Source organism: Physeter macrocephalus, chromosome 18 (genome assembly GCF_002837175.3).
Source record: "Physeter macrocephalus isolate SW-GA chromosome 18, ASM283717v5, whole genome shotgun sequence".
Lineage (NCBI taxonomy): Eukaryota > Metazoa > Chordata > Mammalia > Artiodactyla > Physeteridae > Physeter > Physeter macrocephalus.
In genome coordinates, this window is record NC_041231.1 from 30,275,649 (window position 1) to 30,292,624 (window position 16,976).

The following is a 16,976-nucleotide window of genomic DNA, read 5'->3' on the forward strand; positions in this document are numbered from 1 at the left end:
TGTTGTGGCCTCTCCCGTTGCGGAGCACAGGCTCCGGACGCGCAGGCTCAGCGGCCACGGCTCACGGGCCCCGCTGCTCCGCGGCATGTGGGATCCTCCCGGACCGGGGCGCGAACCCGTGTGCCCTGCATCGGCAGGCGGACTCTCAACCACTGCGCCACCAGGGAAGCCCATCTCGTTTTTTATATTAGGAAAATAACAACCCTGGACAACCTAAAGGCACTTCTAACGGAGGGAAGAGTGAAAGTAAATTATGAAAATCCACTAGGTGGAATTTCATGTAACCATTACCAGTTCTGAAGACTGTAGCAACATGAACAAAGAGAGGCTGAAAACACAGGCACGCAACGACTTAAATTCTGCCTAAACAAAGTAATGGTGCTGTGGTATTAAGAGTGTGGAATTCTGGGAGCCGTTATCTGAAAAGGGCGGAAAGAACATGAGCTTTCGAGCTGCAGACAGAGGTTTTTATTCAGGCGTAGCTGTTACATAACCTTGGTTGGTCATATTCCCTAACTTCTTTGTGCTTCATTTTTCTTATCTACAAGACGGGCTAATAGTACTACTTCCTAACACTGGGAGAATTCAAATGAGATGCACATAAAAGTAAAAGCCATCACAAATATAGAGAACAAACTAATGGTTACCAGTGGGGAGAGGGAAATCCAACCTTGGAGTTGGGCACTACCCACTCTGGGACTGTCGTGGCCGAGAGCGAGGGAAAGCCACCGGCGACCACACGAGGGCGCCCGCGTTCGGGCCGGGTGAGGCATTCCCGGGCGCGTCCAGCAGGGGACGCTATGGGCGGAGACGGACCCTGGACCGGAAGCTGGGCTGGAGGCGTCCGGGCGCAGTCGCGGGTTTCTTCCACTTCCGCCGCTGCCGCCGCCGCGGGATCGGGCTGAGTCGCCGGTTGCTCCGAGTCGCTACTCTCGCCGTCGCGATGCCGCTGGAGAACCTGGAAGAGGAGGGTCTGCCCAAGAATCCGGACCTACGCATCGCGCAGCTGCGCTTCCTGCTCAGCCTTCCGGAGCACCGCGGGGACGCGGCCGTGCGCGACGAGCTGATGGCAGCCGTCCGCGATAACAGTGAGGCCGGCGCGAGAGCCGAGTCAGCGGCCTAGGCCTGGGCGGCCCCGCGCTCCCGAGCCTGCGGGGTTTTCCCCGACGGGGCTCGCGACCCCGGGGCGCCCCTCCGACGGGGTCCCCGATACCAGACCTGGCCTTTCCGCCCCTCGGGGGTTTTCTTTTGTCGGGGGCGCCCTCTGGGACCTCCAGCCTTTCCCTCAGAGGTTTGCATCTCTGTGCGCCTCCCGCCCTGGGGCCAGCCTCGGGGTGGGGGGGTTGCGGACCCCGAGGCGTTGAGCCCTGTGCCAGGCACGGAAGAGAGACATGACTTACTGTCATTAGCGACTGGTCTCGGGGACTTCAGCATTGCGGGTGGAGGGGAAACTTGGGTCGGTTCTTTTCGCCCTTCCTAGCAGTGAAGGGCAGCGGGCCGTGTACCCTTGTACGCACGGGTCGGTGTGGGGGTGTGTAAACAAGCTTAGCCTTTCCGTTGTTGGTAGACTCTGTGGGAACAGAAGCCGCCGAGAGGCAAACCGAGGTTGTCCTCACCCCGGCCCTAGTAGAGGGCGGCGGTGACAGGCCTGGCCCTGATGCTGACCGCCCAGCCCTTTACCAAGCTCTGTCCCATCCCTTCCTCCTGGCAGGTGGGCGACTGGAGGATGACCTCGCAGTTGTGTACGAGGAAGGAGTGGGTAGACATTGAGGATAGGGCAGGACGGGGCCTCACTCAAGTCACATCCCTCTTATTCGCTCTCAGACATGGCTCCTTATTACGAAGCCTTGTGCAAATCCCTTGACTGGCAGATGGACGGGGACCTGCTCAGTAAAATGAAGAAGGCAAATGAAGACGAGTTGAAACGTTTGGACGAGGAGCTGGAAGATGCGGAGAAGAATCTGGGAGAGAGCGAAATCCGAGACGCGATGATGGCAAAGGCCGAGTACCTCTGCCGGATAGGTGACAAGGTGAGTGAGATGGCCTCCCCTCTCTGTAGAGCCTGAAATGGGCACTGTGCAAGGTTAGTCATGTCTCATTTTAAAAACTAACGTCCTTTTCCACCAAGTGCAGAGGTAACCTGCTTACCTGAACTAGTGAATCAGTGCAAAAAATTAATAAAGAAAAAGTTAGTAGTTTTCTCGCTACACCCATTCAGTTACCTGCCCCCAGACAGCAGCCCGTGTGTATTCTTCCCCCTCTCTCTCTGTGCCAGTAAAACAAGTGCCTGTTCGGAGATGTTTGTTTATTTACTGTTTTTACAAAATTGGGATCAGTCTCAGTAGTTCACTTTTGTAACGTATCCTGGTTGGGGCAGCATTGGTTCTGGTGCATTTTGAAAATTATTGTTTACACAGGTAATCGTCTTCTTGTAAGAAACTAAAATATTATAGTTAATGCTGAAGTTCTGTTTGGTTTTTCTTTATTCTCTACATCCTCAGAGATAATCTTTTCAATTCTTTTATTGTACGTTTACAGGCATGTGTATGTACTTGTAGAAATTGGGTAGTATTGGTTTAAAAAGTTTGATTTAGATAAATGGAATCTTAGTGTACTCATGCTGTCCCGTTTACTTTTTCATTCAGCCTTATACCTGAGTGACTTCCCATGTCAATGTGCATAAATCTTGCTCATTCTGGTTAACTGCTAGCTACTCCGTTGTAGGGCTATGCTGTAGTTTACTTAGCTGTTCAGTGGTTGGGTATTTCTGTTGTTTTCAGCTGTTTTTTCTAGGACAAGCCACTGCTGTAAAAACATGCTTGTGTGTGTGCCTCTTTGTGTATATATGCTCATGTTTCTCTAAGGTATATTCTGTAAGATGAAATCTCTGGGACGAAGAACAGTTTTTATCTTAGTATGTGTGGCCTGTTCTCCTGCACAGCAGCCAGCGTAATTTATACTCCAGTATCAGGGCACAAGAGGGATACCCCCAAGCATTGGATCTTTTAAATTTTTTAACTTAGTAGTTCTGTAATAGTCGTTAAGAGGATGGGCTTTGAATGTCCTAATTTTAAGCAATGCACCCTGAAGTATTTACATAATGGATGACACGGTGTCAATATAAAAAAAATTAAATAGTGTGAGCTCTTGGATAAGATTGCCTGGGTTGTATTTCTGACTTCAGTAATTATGATTTACTCCTCTGTATGAGTTTCCTCATCTGTCAAATAGGGATAATGATAGTGCCTAGGGGCAAAGAGCTTAGGCTAGTGCCTGCTGCAAAGTGCTGAAATGTTAAATGATACGAGCTATTATTTAGTTTAACTTTAAAACAAGTTTTTTTGTTCTGATTATAAATTTAGGGTTTGGAAAAAAGAAGCTTTGGTCATTGTAAAAAGTTGCAAAATACAGAACAGTTTAAAAATAGCTAATAGTTTGTGTGGCTTTCTAGGCTGTGTGTGGTTTGCTTTGGTTTGGTTTTAAAGAGGATGCATTATTACACGTGAATGAGAAACTTAAAGCTTTTGATTCGGGCCTTAAGGAATTTCAAGAAGGATATGTTTGAATCAACATCAGGGGGTTGTAAATCGGTGATGTTCTAATAATATGTTCCATATTTGTTCAATAGCATTCCTCTAAAAAGAAGAGTTGTCTTTTTTCCCTTCTGTTTACTTTCTTGTTTTAATATTTTGTTTTGTGTACTATTACTAAATAATGGACTTAGTGGATTTTTATTATTCACTGTGTTGTATTGATTACAGTCATTATTCTTTCCAGTGCTCAGTTTGTTACAAGTTTGTTAGTGCAGGTTCCTTCAGGATGGTTTCTTGGTCCTTTTGACATGATCTCCTTGGTCTTCCTTATAACAAGATGTCACAGGCTCACCTGTTATTTTCACTCTCCAAACCTGGAATCCTCCATTTCTCCTAGGATCCCTGGATTCTTTTATCGGGGGATAAGTATTTAAAAGCCGAGATCTTAGTACTGGGTGTGCCCATTACTGTCTTGCCAGTCTCTTTTTAGAAAGGGATGAGGCATAACTAGTAATTACATAAAACAAAGCCAGGCACATACTAAAAAGTACCAAGTATAAACAAATGATTTTATTCATGTTCATTTTTTTGTTTTGGGGGGTTGTTTGTTTTTGTTTTGTTTTGGGGTTTTTTTTTTGCTGGTGGTGGTGGTGGTCGTTTTTTTTCTGTTTTTTGGCCAGGCCACATGGCATGTGGGATCTTAGTTCCCCAACCAGGGATCAAACCCACATCCCCTGCAGTGGAATCTCAGAGTCTTAACCACTGGACTGCCAGGGAAGTCCCACATGTTCATGTTTTAAAAGCAATAAAAACATTTTATTCAAAAAAAAATTTTATTCCACAATGATTTGAGATAGAATTGTATATTTAAATACTCAATTGTGTTCTAATAGTCAGTGATTAAGATAAAATTTTTATTACTGTTTAGGTGATAAGATTGACAATTTACAGTAATTTTACAGTAGTGTCTTGTAATTGTTAAAGGAAAAAATATTGAATATATAGAACAAAGAATATTGAAATAATGGTGAATAAATGATGAATGTGGTTCTTCCATTGTTTTCTAGAATATAAGTATATGCTTAGACACAGTTGATGTATTTTTTATAAAAGTGGAGAGAATCGTATAAGGATCCCCATGCAATTATCCACCAGCTTTAACAAGTATCAGCTCATGGCCATACTGTTCTATCTCTACTCCTACATGTTTCCCCAACTCCTTGCTAAGAAAACCCTAGACAGCTGATAGCTTTTGAAACTTTTAACCTTTTCTCACCTGTTGCCTTGGTTCTCTTGACAGGAAGGCGCTCTGACAGCCTTTCGCAAGACATATGACAAAACCGTGGCCCTGGGTCACCGACTGGATATTGTGTTCTATCTCCTTAGAATTGGCTTATTTTACATGGATAATGACCTCATCACACGGAACACAGAAAAGGCCAAAAGGTGAATTTTATTTTTTGTTTTAATGTTTTATTTATTTATTTATTTATGTTTTGGCTCTGTCGAGTGTTAGTTGTGGCACATGGGATCTTTGTTGAGGCACGCAGGATCTTTTCGTTGTGGCGTGCGGGCTCTTCGTTGTGGTGTGTGGGCCTCTCTGGTTGTGGCATGTGGGTTTTCTCTTCTCTAGCTGTGGTGTGCAGGCTCCAGGGCGCATGGGCTCTGTAGTTTGCGGCACACAGGCTCTCTAGTTGAGGCGCACGAGCTCAGTAGTTGTGGCGCACAGGCTTAGTTGCCACACGGCATGTGGGATCTTAGTTCCCTGACCAGGGATGGAACCCGCCTCCCTTGCATTGTAAGGTGGATTCTTTACCATTGGACCACCAGGGAAGTCCCCAGAAGGTGCGTTTTAGCAGTGGGGATTTATTCCCTCTAAATTATGATGCTACAGATAAGAAATGGATCTAAGAAATGTACCTATTTTCTTTTGTTTCCAACTAGTATATTTGGTCAAATAATTAATGTTCTTACTTACAGAAATGTTGTCTTTAAATATTTCTTTTTGGTTTAAGTTGTTAAAAGCTGTTTTCTCTTTCATAATAACACAAAACTTGTAAAAAGTGGCACTGTTTATTTCCAGATCATCACCGTACTGTTTTGTATTTTATAGCTTGATAGAGGAAGGAGGAGACTGGGACCGGAGAAACCGCCTAAAAGTATATCAAGGTCTTTATTGTGTGGCTATTCGTGATTTCAAACAGGCAGCTGAACTCTTCCTTGACACAGTTTCAACATTTACATCCTATGAACTCATGGATTATAAAACCTTTGTGACTTACACTGTCTATGTCAGCATGATTGCTTTAGAAAGACCAGATCTCAGGGAGAAGGTAATGACTGAATCATATTTGAAGAATACCCTGTGTTCTTCCACCTTAAATACACAAAAATCATTAAAGCACATATTTGTTTTTTAAAAAAATTTCTAGGTAATTAAAGGAGCAGAGATTTTGGAAGTGTTGCACAGTCTTCCAGCAGTTCGGCAGTATCTGTTTTCACTCTATGAATGCCGTTACTCAGTTTTCTTCCAATCATTAGGTAAGGATAGAGTTGCTCGTTTTGACTGTCTGTCTTCATCTTATTCCTGACCCTGTTTGCAGATAACCTAAGATGATTTTTCACATATATGAAAAGTACAGCGTGCAGACAGCTGTAGGTCTTTGGCCAGTACAGCTAATCTTTTGCCCATCTTGTTTATAGGGGGGTTAGCAGACTTTGATCAAGTGCTTTTGTGTGGTCCAAGAGGTAAGATTGATGTTTACATTTTTTAAGGATCGTTTAACCAAACAGGACAAAGAAAAAACTATGTGACAGCTCTGTGGCTCTCAGCGGCTAAAAATATCAACCGTCTGGCCCTTTGCCGAGGAAGTTTGCCTGACTCCTGGTTTAGTCTTACTGGGATGTAAGGCAGAAGTGAGCAAATGGTTCGAAGTACTGAGTTTTAGAATTGAGATCTTGAATCTCCTTTTGATTGAGTTGATGTTAATTGAGTTGAATTCAACAGTGGGTTATTTATGCAACAGCTAAATCTTTGTGCCGATTTGCAAATCATTTTCAAGGGATGTTGGTTGAGAAAATCTGTTGGAAGTGCTTGTGGTGTTCAACCCAGGGGTCCTTCCCAGATGATTTTCCTAAAACTTAAAGAACTTGGTATTGATAATTCTCTTGTTTGTGCTGCAAGTTTCAGGAAGTATTTGGTTAATGAGTAGGTAGGATTTACAAAACATGGGATAGGAGGACTCCAAATGATGGTCTTCTGTGTTTGGAGTAGGTTTTGGCCCAGTGTTTATGGAGTGCTTTCTGCATAAAGTTAGGCTGCTTTATGGGAATTCATATTACTCCCCTCGTGCAGTGTGGGAACAGGGCTCCTCAGGTGTGAACGACCTGCATGGCCCTATCTTCCCATAGGTGCACGATGGGTGGGTCTGCACCCAAGGCTGTACTGCAGAATTGCCCTTCTCCCTTTTTTATGCGTGTGGATCTCGTCATTATTCTGCTCAAATGTGGCGCTTTTCCCTTCTTCCTACAGTCCAAAAATTTTAAAAATCCCTTCTCTGCATTCCTGGTCTTATTTTATGCCCCATCCTCTTTTTTTATTGAGATGTAAATCACTGTAAAATTCAGTATTTTAAAGTGTGTAATTTCAGTGGTTTTAGTATATTGACAAGGTGTGCAGCCACACCACTAATTCCAGAATATCTTCATCACCCTAAAAGATGTTCTGTACCCATTAGCAGTCACTTCCCACTCCTGGTTCCAGCCCCTAGTCTTTCTATCTCCACGGATTTGCTTATTCTGGACATTGCATATAAATGGAATTACACAATTTGTGGCCTTTTGTGCCTAGCTTTTTTTGCCCAGCCTAATGCTTTTACTGTCATCCATGCTGTAGCATGTATCAGTGCTTCATTCAGTTTATAGCTGAATGGTAATGCCATTGCATGGATATGCCACATTTTATTTATCCGTTCATCAGGTGATGGATACATTATAAATAATGCTGTAATGAATGTTTATGTACAAGTTTTTGTGTGGACACAATGTCTCGTTTCTCCTGGGGATATGCCTAGTAATGGAATTGGTGTGTCATATGGTAACTCTTTGATTAACTTTTTGAGAAATTGCTGAACTGTTTTCCAAAGCAGCTACACAATTTTACATTCCCACCAGCAGTGTGTGAGAGTTCCAGTTTCCCCACATCTAATACTTGTTATCGTGTGTCTTTTTGATCATAGGCATCTTAGTGGGTGTGAAGTGATATCTTACGGTTTTGATTTGCATTTCTCTGATGTCTAGTGATGCTGCGTTATTTTGTCGTGTGCTTATTGGTCAAATGCCCTATTTTTACTTATTTAATTTTTTTTTTTAATCTTTAGGCCGCGCCGCGTGGCTTTCAGGATCTTAGTTCCCCGACCAGGGATCACACCCACGCCCTTGGCAGTGAAAGTGCAGAGTCCTAACCACTGGGCTGCCAGGGAATTCCCTGCCCCATTTTTTGAACAGCAAATTATTTTCTGATTCTTTTTTACAGTTTTTCTCTACTGCTACTTAGGATAATTAAGAGTAGACCTTATGCTTTTTTCCTTTGTAGTGATCTTGACACCAGCACAGTGCCCGTATGTTATTGAGTGCTCTGTGTAACTGTAATTTAAGAGAAAAATGGGGGGAAGTGCTATCCTAGTGCGATGAAATTGATGGCTTTTGGAAACTTTTGAATGGTTAAGGTAACCTCTTCCCATCTTCCCCATCCCTACTGGCAACCTTTTAAAATTTACTCATTTCCCAGATTTTTTTAAATTTTTATTTAAAAAAATAATTTTATTGGAGTATATTTGATTTACAGTGTGTTAGTTTCAGGCATACAGGAAGGTGATTCAGCTATACGTGTACATATATTCATTCTTTTTCAGATTCTCTTCTCATATAGGTTATCACAGAATATTAAGTAGAGTTCCCTGTGCTATACAGTAGGTCTTTGTTGGTTATCTATCTTATATATAGTAGTGTGTGTATGTTCAACCTGAGCTCCTGATTTATCCCTCCCTCTCCTCGTTTCCCCTTTGGTAACCATAAGTTTATGTTCGATATCGCTAAGACTGTTTTTTAAGTAAGTTCGCTTGTATCTTTTTTTTAAAATTAGATACCACGTGTGAGTGATACCATATATTTGTCTTTCTCTGTCTGACTTACTTCACTTCGTATGATAATCTGTAGATCCATCTGTGCTGCTGCAGATGGTATTATCTCATTCTTTTTTTGTGGCTGAGTAATACTCCACTGTATATGTGTACCACACCTTCATTATCCATTCCTTTGTCGATGGACATTTAGGTTGCTTCCATGTGTTAGCTATTTGAAATAGTGCTGCAGTGAACGTTGGGTTGCATGTAACTTTTCGGATTATGGTTTTCTGTGGCTATATATGCCCAGGAGTGGGATTGCTGGAGCATATGGTAGTTCTATACTTAGTTTTTAAAAGATCCTCCATATTGTTCTCCATAGTGGTTGCACCAATTTACATTCCTACCAACAGTGTAGGAGGGTTCCCTTTTCTCCACAGCCTCTCCAGCATTTATTGTTTGTAGACATTTTGATGATGGCCATTCTGACCCTTGTGAGGTGATACCTCATTGTAGTTTTGCTTTGCACTTTTCTGATAATTACTGATGCTGAGCATCTTTTCATGTGCTTTTGGGCCATCTGTATGTCTTCTTTGGAGAAATGTCTATGTAGAGCTTCTGCCCTTTTTTTTAAAAAATTTTTTATTTTTGGCTGCGTTGGGTTTTTGTTGCTGCACGTGGGCTTTCCTGTGATTGCGGCGAGCGGGCTTCTCATTGCAGTGGCTTCTCTTGTTGAGGAGCACGGGCTCTAGGCACATGGGCTCGGTAGTTGCGGCCTGCAGGCTCTAGAGCGGAGGCTCAGCAGTTGTAGCGCACAGGCTTAGTTGCTCCATGGCACGTGGGATCTTCCTGGGCCAGGGCTCGAACCCATGTCCCCTGCGTTGGCAGGCGGATTCTTAACCACTGCGCCACCAGGGAAGCCCTGCCCATTTTCTGATCGCATTGTTTGTTTGTATTTGACATAGAGCTGTGTGAGCTGTTTGTGTACTTTGGAGATTAATCCCTTGTAGGTTGATTCATTTGCAGATATTTTCTCCCATTCTGTGGGTTGTCTTTTCCTTCTGTTTATGGTTTCCTTTGTTGTACAGAAGCTTTTAAGTTTAATTAGGTCCCATTGTTTATTCTTATTTTCTTATTTTTATTTTCATTACTCTAGGAGGTGATCAAAAAAGATATTGCTGTGATTTATGTCAAAGAGTGGTCTGCCTATGCTTTCCTCTAAGAGTTTTATAGTGTGCAGCCTTACATTTAGGTCTTTGATCCATTTCAGGTTTATTTTTGCGTATGGTGTTAGAGAATGTTCTAATTTCACTCTTTTACATGTAGCTGTCTGGCACCACTTTTTTTTTTTTGCAAAGACTAGTCCTTTGTTTTATTAATTAATTAATTTATTTATTTATTTTTGCTGTGTTGGGTGTTCGTTTCTATGTGAGGGCTTTCTCTAGTTGTGGCAAGCGGGGGCCACTCTTCATCGCGGTGCGCGGGCCTCTCACTATCGCGGCCTCTCATCGCGGAGCACAGGCTCCAGTCGCACAGGCTCAGTAGTAGTGGCTCACAGGCCTAGTTGCTCTGCGGCATGTGGGATCCTCCCAGACCAGGGCTCGAATCCGTGTCCCCTGCATTAGCAGGCAGATTGTTAACCACTGCACCACCAGAAAAGCCCCCCCGGCACCACTTATTGAAGAGACTGTTTTTTTCTCCATTGTGTATTCTTGCCTTCTTTGTTGTAGATTGACCATAAGTGCCTGAGTTTTTATTTCTGGGCTTTCTATCCTGCTCTGTTGATCTGTATTTCTGTTTTTGTGCCAGTACCATTTTGTCTCGATGACTGTAGCTTTGTAGCATAGTTTGAAGTCAGAGGGTTTGATTCCTCCAGCTCCGTTTTTCTTTCTCAGGATTGCTCTGGCTATTCAGGGTCTTTTGTGTCTCCATATACAGTAAAAAAATTTTTTGTTCTAGTTCTGTGAAAAATGCCATTTGTAAGTTGATAGGGATTGCACTGAATCTGTAGATTGCCTTGGGTAGTACAGTCATTTTGACAATATTGATTCTTCCAATCCAAGAACATGGTATATATCCTTCCATCTGTTTGTGTCGTCTTCAGTTTCTTTCTTCAGGGTCTTACAGTTTTCAGAGTAGAGGTCTTTTGTATCCTTTGGTAGGTTTATTCCTAGGTATTTTGTTCTTTTTGATGCGATGGAAAATGGGATTGTTTCCTTAATTTTTCTCTCTGCTCTTTTGTTGTTAGTATATAGGAATGCAAGGGATTTCTGTGTATTAATTTTGTATCCTGCAACTTTACTGAATTCATTGATGAGCTCTAGTAGTTTTCTGGTAGCATCTTTTCTATGTATAGTATAATGTCATCGCCAACGGTGACAGTTTTACTTCTTTTCCAATTTGGATTCCTTTTCTTTCTTTTTCTTTCATTGCCATGGCTAGGACTTCCAAAACTATGCTGAATAGAAGTGGCGACAATGGACATCCTTGCCTTGTTGCTGATCTTAGAGGGAACGCTTACAGCTTTTCACTGTTGAGAATGATGTTAGCTGTGGGTTGGTCATATATGGCCTTTATTATGTTGAGGTAAGTTCCCTCAATTCCCACTCTCTGGGGAGCTGTTATCATAAATGGGTGTTGAAGTTTGTCAAAAGCTTTTTCTGCGTCTACTGAGATGATCGTATGGTTTTTATTCTTCAGTTTGTTAAGGTGGTGTATCACACTGATAGAGTTGTGGATATTGAAGAATCCTTGCATACCCGGGATAAATCCCACTTGAGTATGGTGTATGATCCTTGTAGTGTATTGTTGGATTTGGTTTGCTAGTATTTTGTTGAGCATTTTTGTGTTTATGTTCATCAGTGATACTGGCCTGTAATTTTCTTTTTTGTGTGGTATCTTTGGTTTCGGGTCAGGGTGAGGGTGGCCTCATAGAATGAGCTTGGGAGTGTTTCTTCCTGTGCAATTTTTTGGAAGAGTTTCAGAAGGACAGGTGTTAACGCTTCTCTAAATGTTCGATAGAATTCGCCTGTGAAGCCATCTGGTCCAGGACTTATGTTTTTTCGCAGTTTTTTAATCACTGTTTCAATTTAAGTACTTGTGACTGGCCTGTTCATATTTTCTATTTCTTCCTGGTTCAGTCTTGGAAGGTTGTATCTTTCTAAGAATTTGTCCATTTCTTCCAGGGTTGTCCATTTTAATGGCATATGGTTGTTTGTAGTAGTCTCTTATGATCCTTTGTATTTCTGTGGTATCCCTTGTAACTTCTCTCCTTTTTCATTTCTCATTTTGATTTGAGTCCTCTCCCTTTTTTTCCTTGATGAGTCTGGCTACGGGTTTGACAAGTTTGTTTATCTTCTCAAAGAACCAGCTTTTAGTTTCATTGACCTTTTCTACTGTTTTCTTCGTCTCTATTTCATTCATTTCTGCTCTGATCTTTATGATTTCTTTCCTTCTGCTAACTTTGGGTTTTTTCCTCAGTCTCTTTCAAAGTGCTTCAAGTATATAAACAAACTCTTGAACCAACTCCAGCATTGTTACTTTTTCTTTTTAAAGCATTTTCTTCATTAAATGTTTATATAAAATTTCAAACTGGCCAGTTGGTTCTAAATACACCAAATAGATTAAATTTTAGTGTGTATGGTATGTGTATGTATGTTTACACATATAAATATAAATGTTGTGTATGCTACTAAAATTTTATATTGATTTAAGATCAGGATCTGTTAAAATATGGGAAATGATACAGAGTAGCTTTTTTTTTTTTTTTTTTTTTTCCCGGTACGCGGGCCTCTCACTGTTGTGGCCTCTCCCGTTGCGGAGCACAGGCTCCGGACGCGCAGGCTTAACGGCCATGACTCACGGGCCCAGCCGCTCCGCGGCATGTAGGATCTTCCTGGACCAGGGCACGCACCCGTGTCCCCTGCATCGGCAGGCGGACTCTCAACCACTGCACCACCAGGGAAGCCCTCTAGGTAATTTTTGATTTCCTCTTTGATTTCTTCAGTGAGCCCTTGGTTGTTTAGTAACATATTGTTTAGCCTCCATGTGTTTGTGTCTTTTACAGTTTTTTTTCCTGTAACTGATTTCTACTCTCAGCGCTGTGGTTGGAAAGGACGCTTGATTTGATTTCACTTTTCTTAAATTTACTGAGGCTCGATTTGTGGCCCAAGATGTGATCTCTCCTGGCGAATGTTTAGAAGAATGTGTATTCTGCTGCTTTCGGATGGATGGAATGCTCTGTAAATATCAATTAAGTCCATCTGGTCTAATGTGTGGTTTAATGCCTGGGTTTCCTTCTTGATTTTCTGTCTGGATGATCTGTCCATTGATGAAAGGGGGATGTTAAAATCCCCCGCCATTATTGTCTTACTGTCAATTTCCCCCTTTATGGCTGTTAGCATTTGCCTTATATATTGAGGTGCTCCTGTGTTGGGTGCATATATATTTACAACTGTCACATCTTCTTCTTGGCTTGACCCCTTGATCATTATGTAGTGTCCTTCTTTGTCTCCTGTAACAGTCTTTATTTTCAAGTCTATTTTGTCTGATATGAGTATTGCTAGTCCAGCTTTCTTTTGATTTCCATTTGCCTGGAATACCTTTTTTCCATCCCCTCACTTTCAGTCTGTATGTGTCCCTAGATCTGAAGTGGATTTCTTGTAGATAGCGTATATACGAGTCTTGTTGTTATATCCATTCTGCCAGTCTGTGTCTTTTGGTTGGACCATTTAATCCAATTACGTTTAAGGCAGTCATCAATATGAATGTTTTATTGCCATTTTGTTAATTGTTTTGGATTTGGTTTTGAAGGTCTTTTTTTCTTTCCTTCCTCTTTTGTTCTCTTCTCCTGTGATTTGATGTCTATCTTCAGTGATGTGTTTGGATTGCGTTTTCTTTTTTGTCTCTATTATAGATTTTTGGTTTGTAATTCCCATGATGTTTTGATATGGCAGTCTGTGTATGTACAGGGTTGTGTTAAGTTGCTGATCTGTTAATCTCAAATGCATTTCCAATATCCTGCCTGTGTACTTTCCTCACAGTTGCTGGTTTTGATATCATATATACATGTGGATGATTTCCTACCGTTACTTTGTATTTGCCTCTACCAGGGAGCTTCTCCGTTTGTAATTTTCTTGATTCTAGTTGTGGCCTTTTCTGCCTAGAGAAGTTCTTTTTAGGATTTGTTGGAAAGGTGGTTTGGTGGTTCTAAATTCTGTTAGCTTTTGCTTGTCTGTAAAGCTTTTGATTTCTCCATCGAATCTGAACGAGATCCTTGCTGGGTAGAGTATTCTTGGCTGGAGGTTTTTCCCTTTCATCACTTTAAATATATCATGCTACTCCCTCTGTCCTGCAGTTTCTGCTGAAAAATCAGCTGATAATCTGATGGGGGTTCCTTTGTATGTTATTTGTTGCTATTCCCTCGTTGCTTTTTATATTTTTTCTTTGTCTTTACTTTTTGTTAGTTTGATTAATGTGTGTCTTGGAGTGTTCCTCCTAGGGTTTATCTTGTATGGGCCTCTCTGTGCTTCCTGGACGTGGGTGAGTGTTTCGTTTCTCATGTTAGGGAAGTTTGCGGGTATAATCTCTTCAAATATTTTCTCAGGCCCTTTCTCTCTCTCTTTTTCTTCTGGAACCCCTATAATGTGAATGTTGGTGCATTTAGTGTTATCCCAGAGGTCTCTGAGACTGTCCTCATTTGTTTTCATTCTTTTTTCTTTATTCTGTTCTGTGGCCGTGATTTCCACCATTCCGTCTTCCAGCTTACTCGTTTGTTCTTCTGCCTCAGTTATTGTGCTATTGATCCTTTCTAGTTTATTGTTCATTCCAGTTTTTGTATTGTTCATCTCTGTTTATTCTTTAAATCTTCTAGCTCCTCGGTCTGTGCCTCCATTCTTTTTGAGATCTTGGATCATATTTACTGTCATTACTGTAAAATTCTTTTTCAGGTAGGTCACCTACTTTCTCTTCATTTAATTGTTCTTACGGATTTTTATCTTGTTCCTTCATCTGAAACACATTTCTCTGCTGTCTCGTTTTGTCTGATTTTCTGTGTTTGTGGTCGCCTTTCTGCAGGCTGGAGGATCGTAGCTTGTCTTGCTTCTGGTGTCTGCCCTCTGGTGGTGACGTTGGTCCTGAGGCTTGTGCAGGCTTCCTGGTGGGAGGGACTGGTGTCTGCTCACTGGTGGGTCTTGTCCCTCTGGTGGGCAGGGCAGTGTCAAGGGGTGTGTTTATAGGTGGCTGGGAGCTCAGTAGGGCTTTAGGCAGGCGGTCTGCTCATGGGTGGGGCTGTGTTCCCATCCTGCTGGTTGTTTGACCTGAGGCTTTCCAGCACTGGAGCCTGTAGGTTGTTGGGGAGCGCGAGGTCTTGATGCCAAAATGGTGACCTGCAGGAGAGCTCATGCTGCTCAGTAGTCTCTGGGGCCTCCCCCCAGAGACTATCGATCGGTGTGAGCCACAGCCAACCCCTGCCTCCCCAGGAGACCCTCCAAGACTCACAGGTCTAGCCCTGGCTCCTATGGAGTTGCTGCTTTGTGCTGGGTCCCAGTGTACATGAAACCTTGTGTGCGCCCTCCAAGAGTGGCGTCTCTGTTCTCTGTTCCCCCCAGTGCTGTGGAGCTCCTGTACTCAAGTCCCATTGGCCTTCAAAGCCAAATGCTTTTGGGATTCCTCCTCCCAGTGCCAGACCCTCAGGCTGGGGAGCCTAATGTGGGGCTCAGGACTCTCACTCTTGTGGGAGAACCTCTGTGGTATATTTATTTTCCAGTTTGTGGGTCAGTCACTTGGCAGGAATGGGATTCGATTAGGTCGCGACAGTGCCCCTCCTGCTGTCTTGTTGTGGCTTCTTGTTTTCATTGAGTGTGAAATATCTGTTTTGGTAGGTTCCAGTCTTCTTTATCAGTGGTTGTTCAGCAGTCGTGATTTTGGTGTTTTTGCGAGAGTAGGTGAGCTCAAATCCTTCTACTCTGCCCTCTTCTGTGGAATTGAGTGGTGGCTTTTAGTTTGGATGCTTGCTGCCTCTTTGCTCAGTGTGTGCTGGCTGTCATCCACTTGATATGGGTGTGCAGGTATAGCGGCCCTTCCCGGTATAGCGGGGCTGGCACTTGGTGCCTGGTGGCCGGTCTCTTATGGGTGACTGCTGTCCGTACACTTCTGGGACAGTGGGGGCAGGGCCTGGTGCCTGCTCGCAATTTCCCAGATATTTAAAATAAAAAGGACAGATAGTTAAATCTTTTTGACAACAGTCATCGTTTGGATCATTTACTCTCTCTCCTTCTGTGTACTAAGGCATGTAGCATTTATTTGGTTTTATATATACATAAGCCTTTTTGCTTCTCCAAATATACATAGACTTTGTACTTGAAAATATTTTATTTGAAAGAGGAAATAGCATCCTTTTCTGGGTAATACCTGATTGTTTTCAAAAATTAAAAATAAACTGAGATGAGAAAGTCCTACATCCAAATTCATTTACACATTCATATACACAGAATTCTTCCGGAATAGAACCATTTTAAGATTGTTATATATCCTTCCAGAAACTTTTATTCATTAGATGTACTTTAAAAATCAGAAAATAACACACCAAAAGAAACCCCAAAGTTTTTTGTATACATGGAAAATTTTCAAGTCTCTCTCTAGCCTTTGATTGCCCGGGTCCCTCCTCTAGAGGCAACTACTGATTTCAGGTTCCAAGGGTGTCCATCCAAGGGCATTTGTATCCAGAGGTATAAGCACGTAACACCTTTAAACATGTGTGGATGTATTTTACATGCAGTTTTGTAAGTAAGTTTTTTTTCTTTAGAATATAATGTATCTTTTGATGTCTTTTAGAAATAGCTGGTTATTGAGTCAGTATTTTTAAGTGGCTGTCGGGCATCAGACACTGTGTATGTAGTGGCAGATCAAACAGGCAGAACTTGCAACTGCCAGTTATCCTTTTTTAAGGACCTTAGAACTTCAGGGTTTTGAAATAATGTATTTTCTCTGGACCTACTTACTGCCTCATCCTTTGTTAGGCCTCTCGGTGACTAACTGGCCCAGGCTTGGTCATTGCCCTTCTCTCTCTAATTCTGTCGTCAAATACATATGGATGGCAGTGATTTCCAGATTCGTGTCTCCAGCCCCACACTTGCCAGTGAGCACCAGACCCAAGCCTTGGGATCTTTGACTTGGATGTCTGACAGGGGAATCCACCTCAACCCTGCTGAAGGGTAATGTTTGCATCCTTCCCTCCCCACCTCCCCCCCGCCCCACACACACACACACACACACAAAACAACTCAAAAAAAAAAAAAAAAAAAAAAAAAAAAAAAATCCT

General features: G+C 42.4%; 1 protein-coding gene across 2 annotated transcripts in view; it reads left to right on the plus strand.

The window, feature by feature from the left end:
- The first annotated feature begins 857 nt into the window (after positions 1 to 857).
- The window catches only part of PSMD6 (proteasome 26S subunit, non-ATPase 6), a 21,762-nt gene continuing 5,643 nt past the window's right edge, over positions 858 to 16,976 (plus strand). Inside the window, exons 1-5 of one of the 2 annotated variants that reach the window (XM_007101295.4) lie at positions 858 to 1,088; positions 1,825 to 2,030; positions 4,834 to 4,979; positions 5,647 to 5,866; positions 5,966 to 6,074. In XM_007101295.4, the coding sequence (XP_007101357.1) occupies positions 944 to 1,088; positions 1,825 to 2,030; positions 4,834 to 4,979; positions 5,647 to 5,866; positions 5,966 to 6,074 (826 nt within the window). In that variant the 5' untranslated portion in view covers positions 858 to 943. The other variant, XM_007101296.3, reaches the window with a different exon arrangement.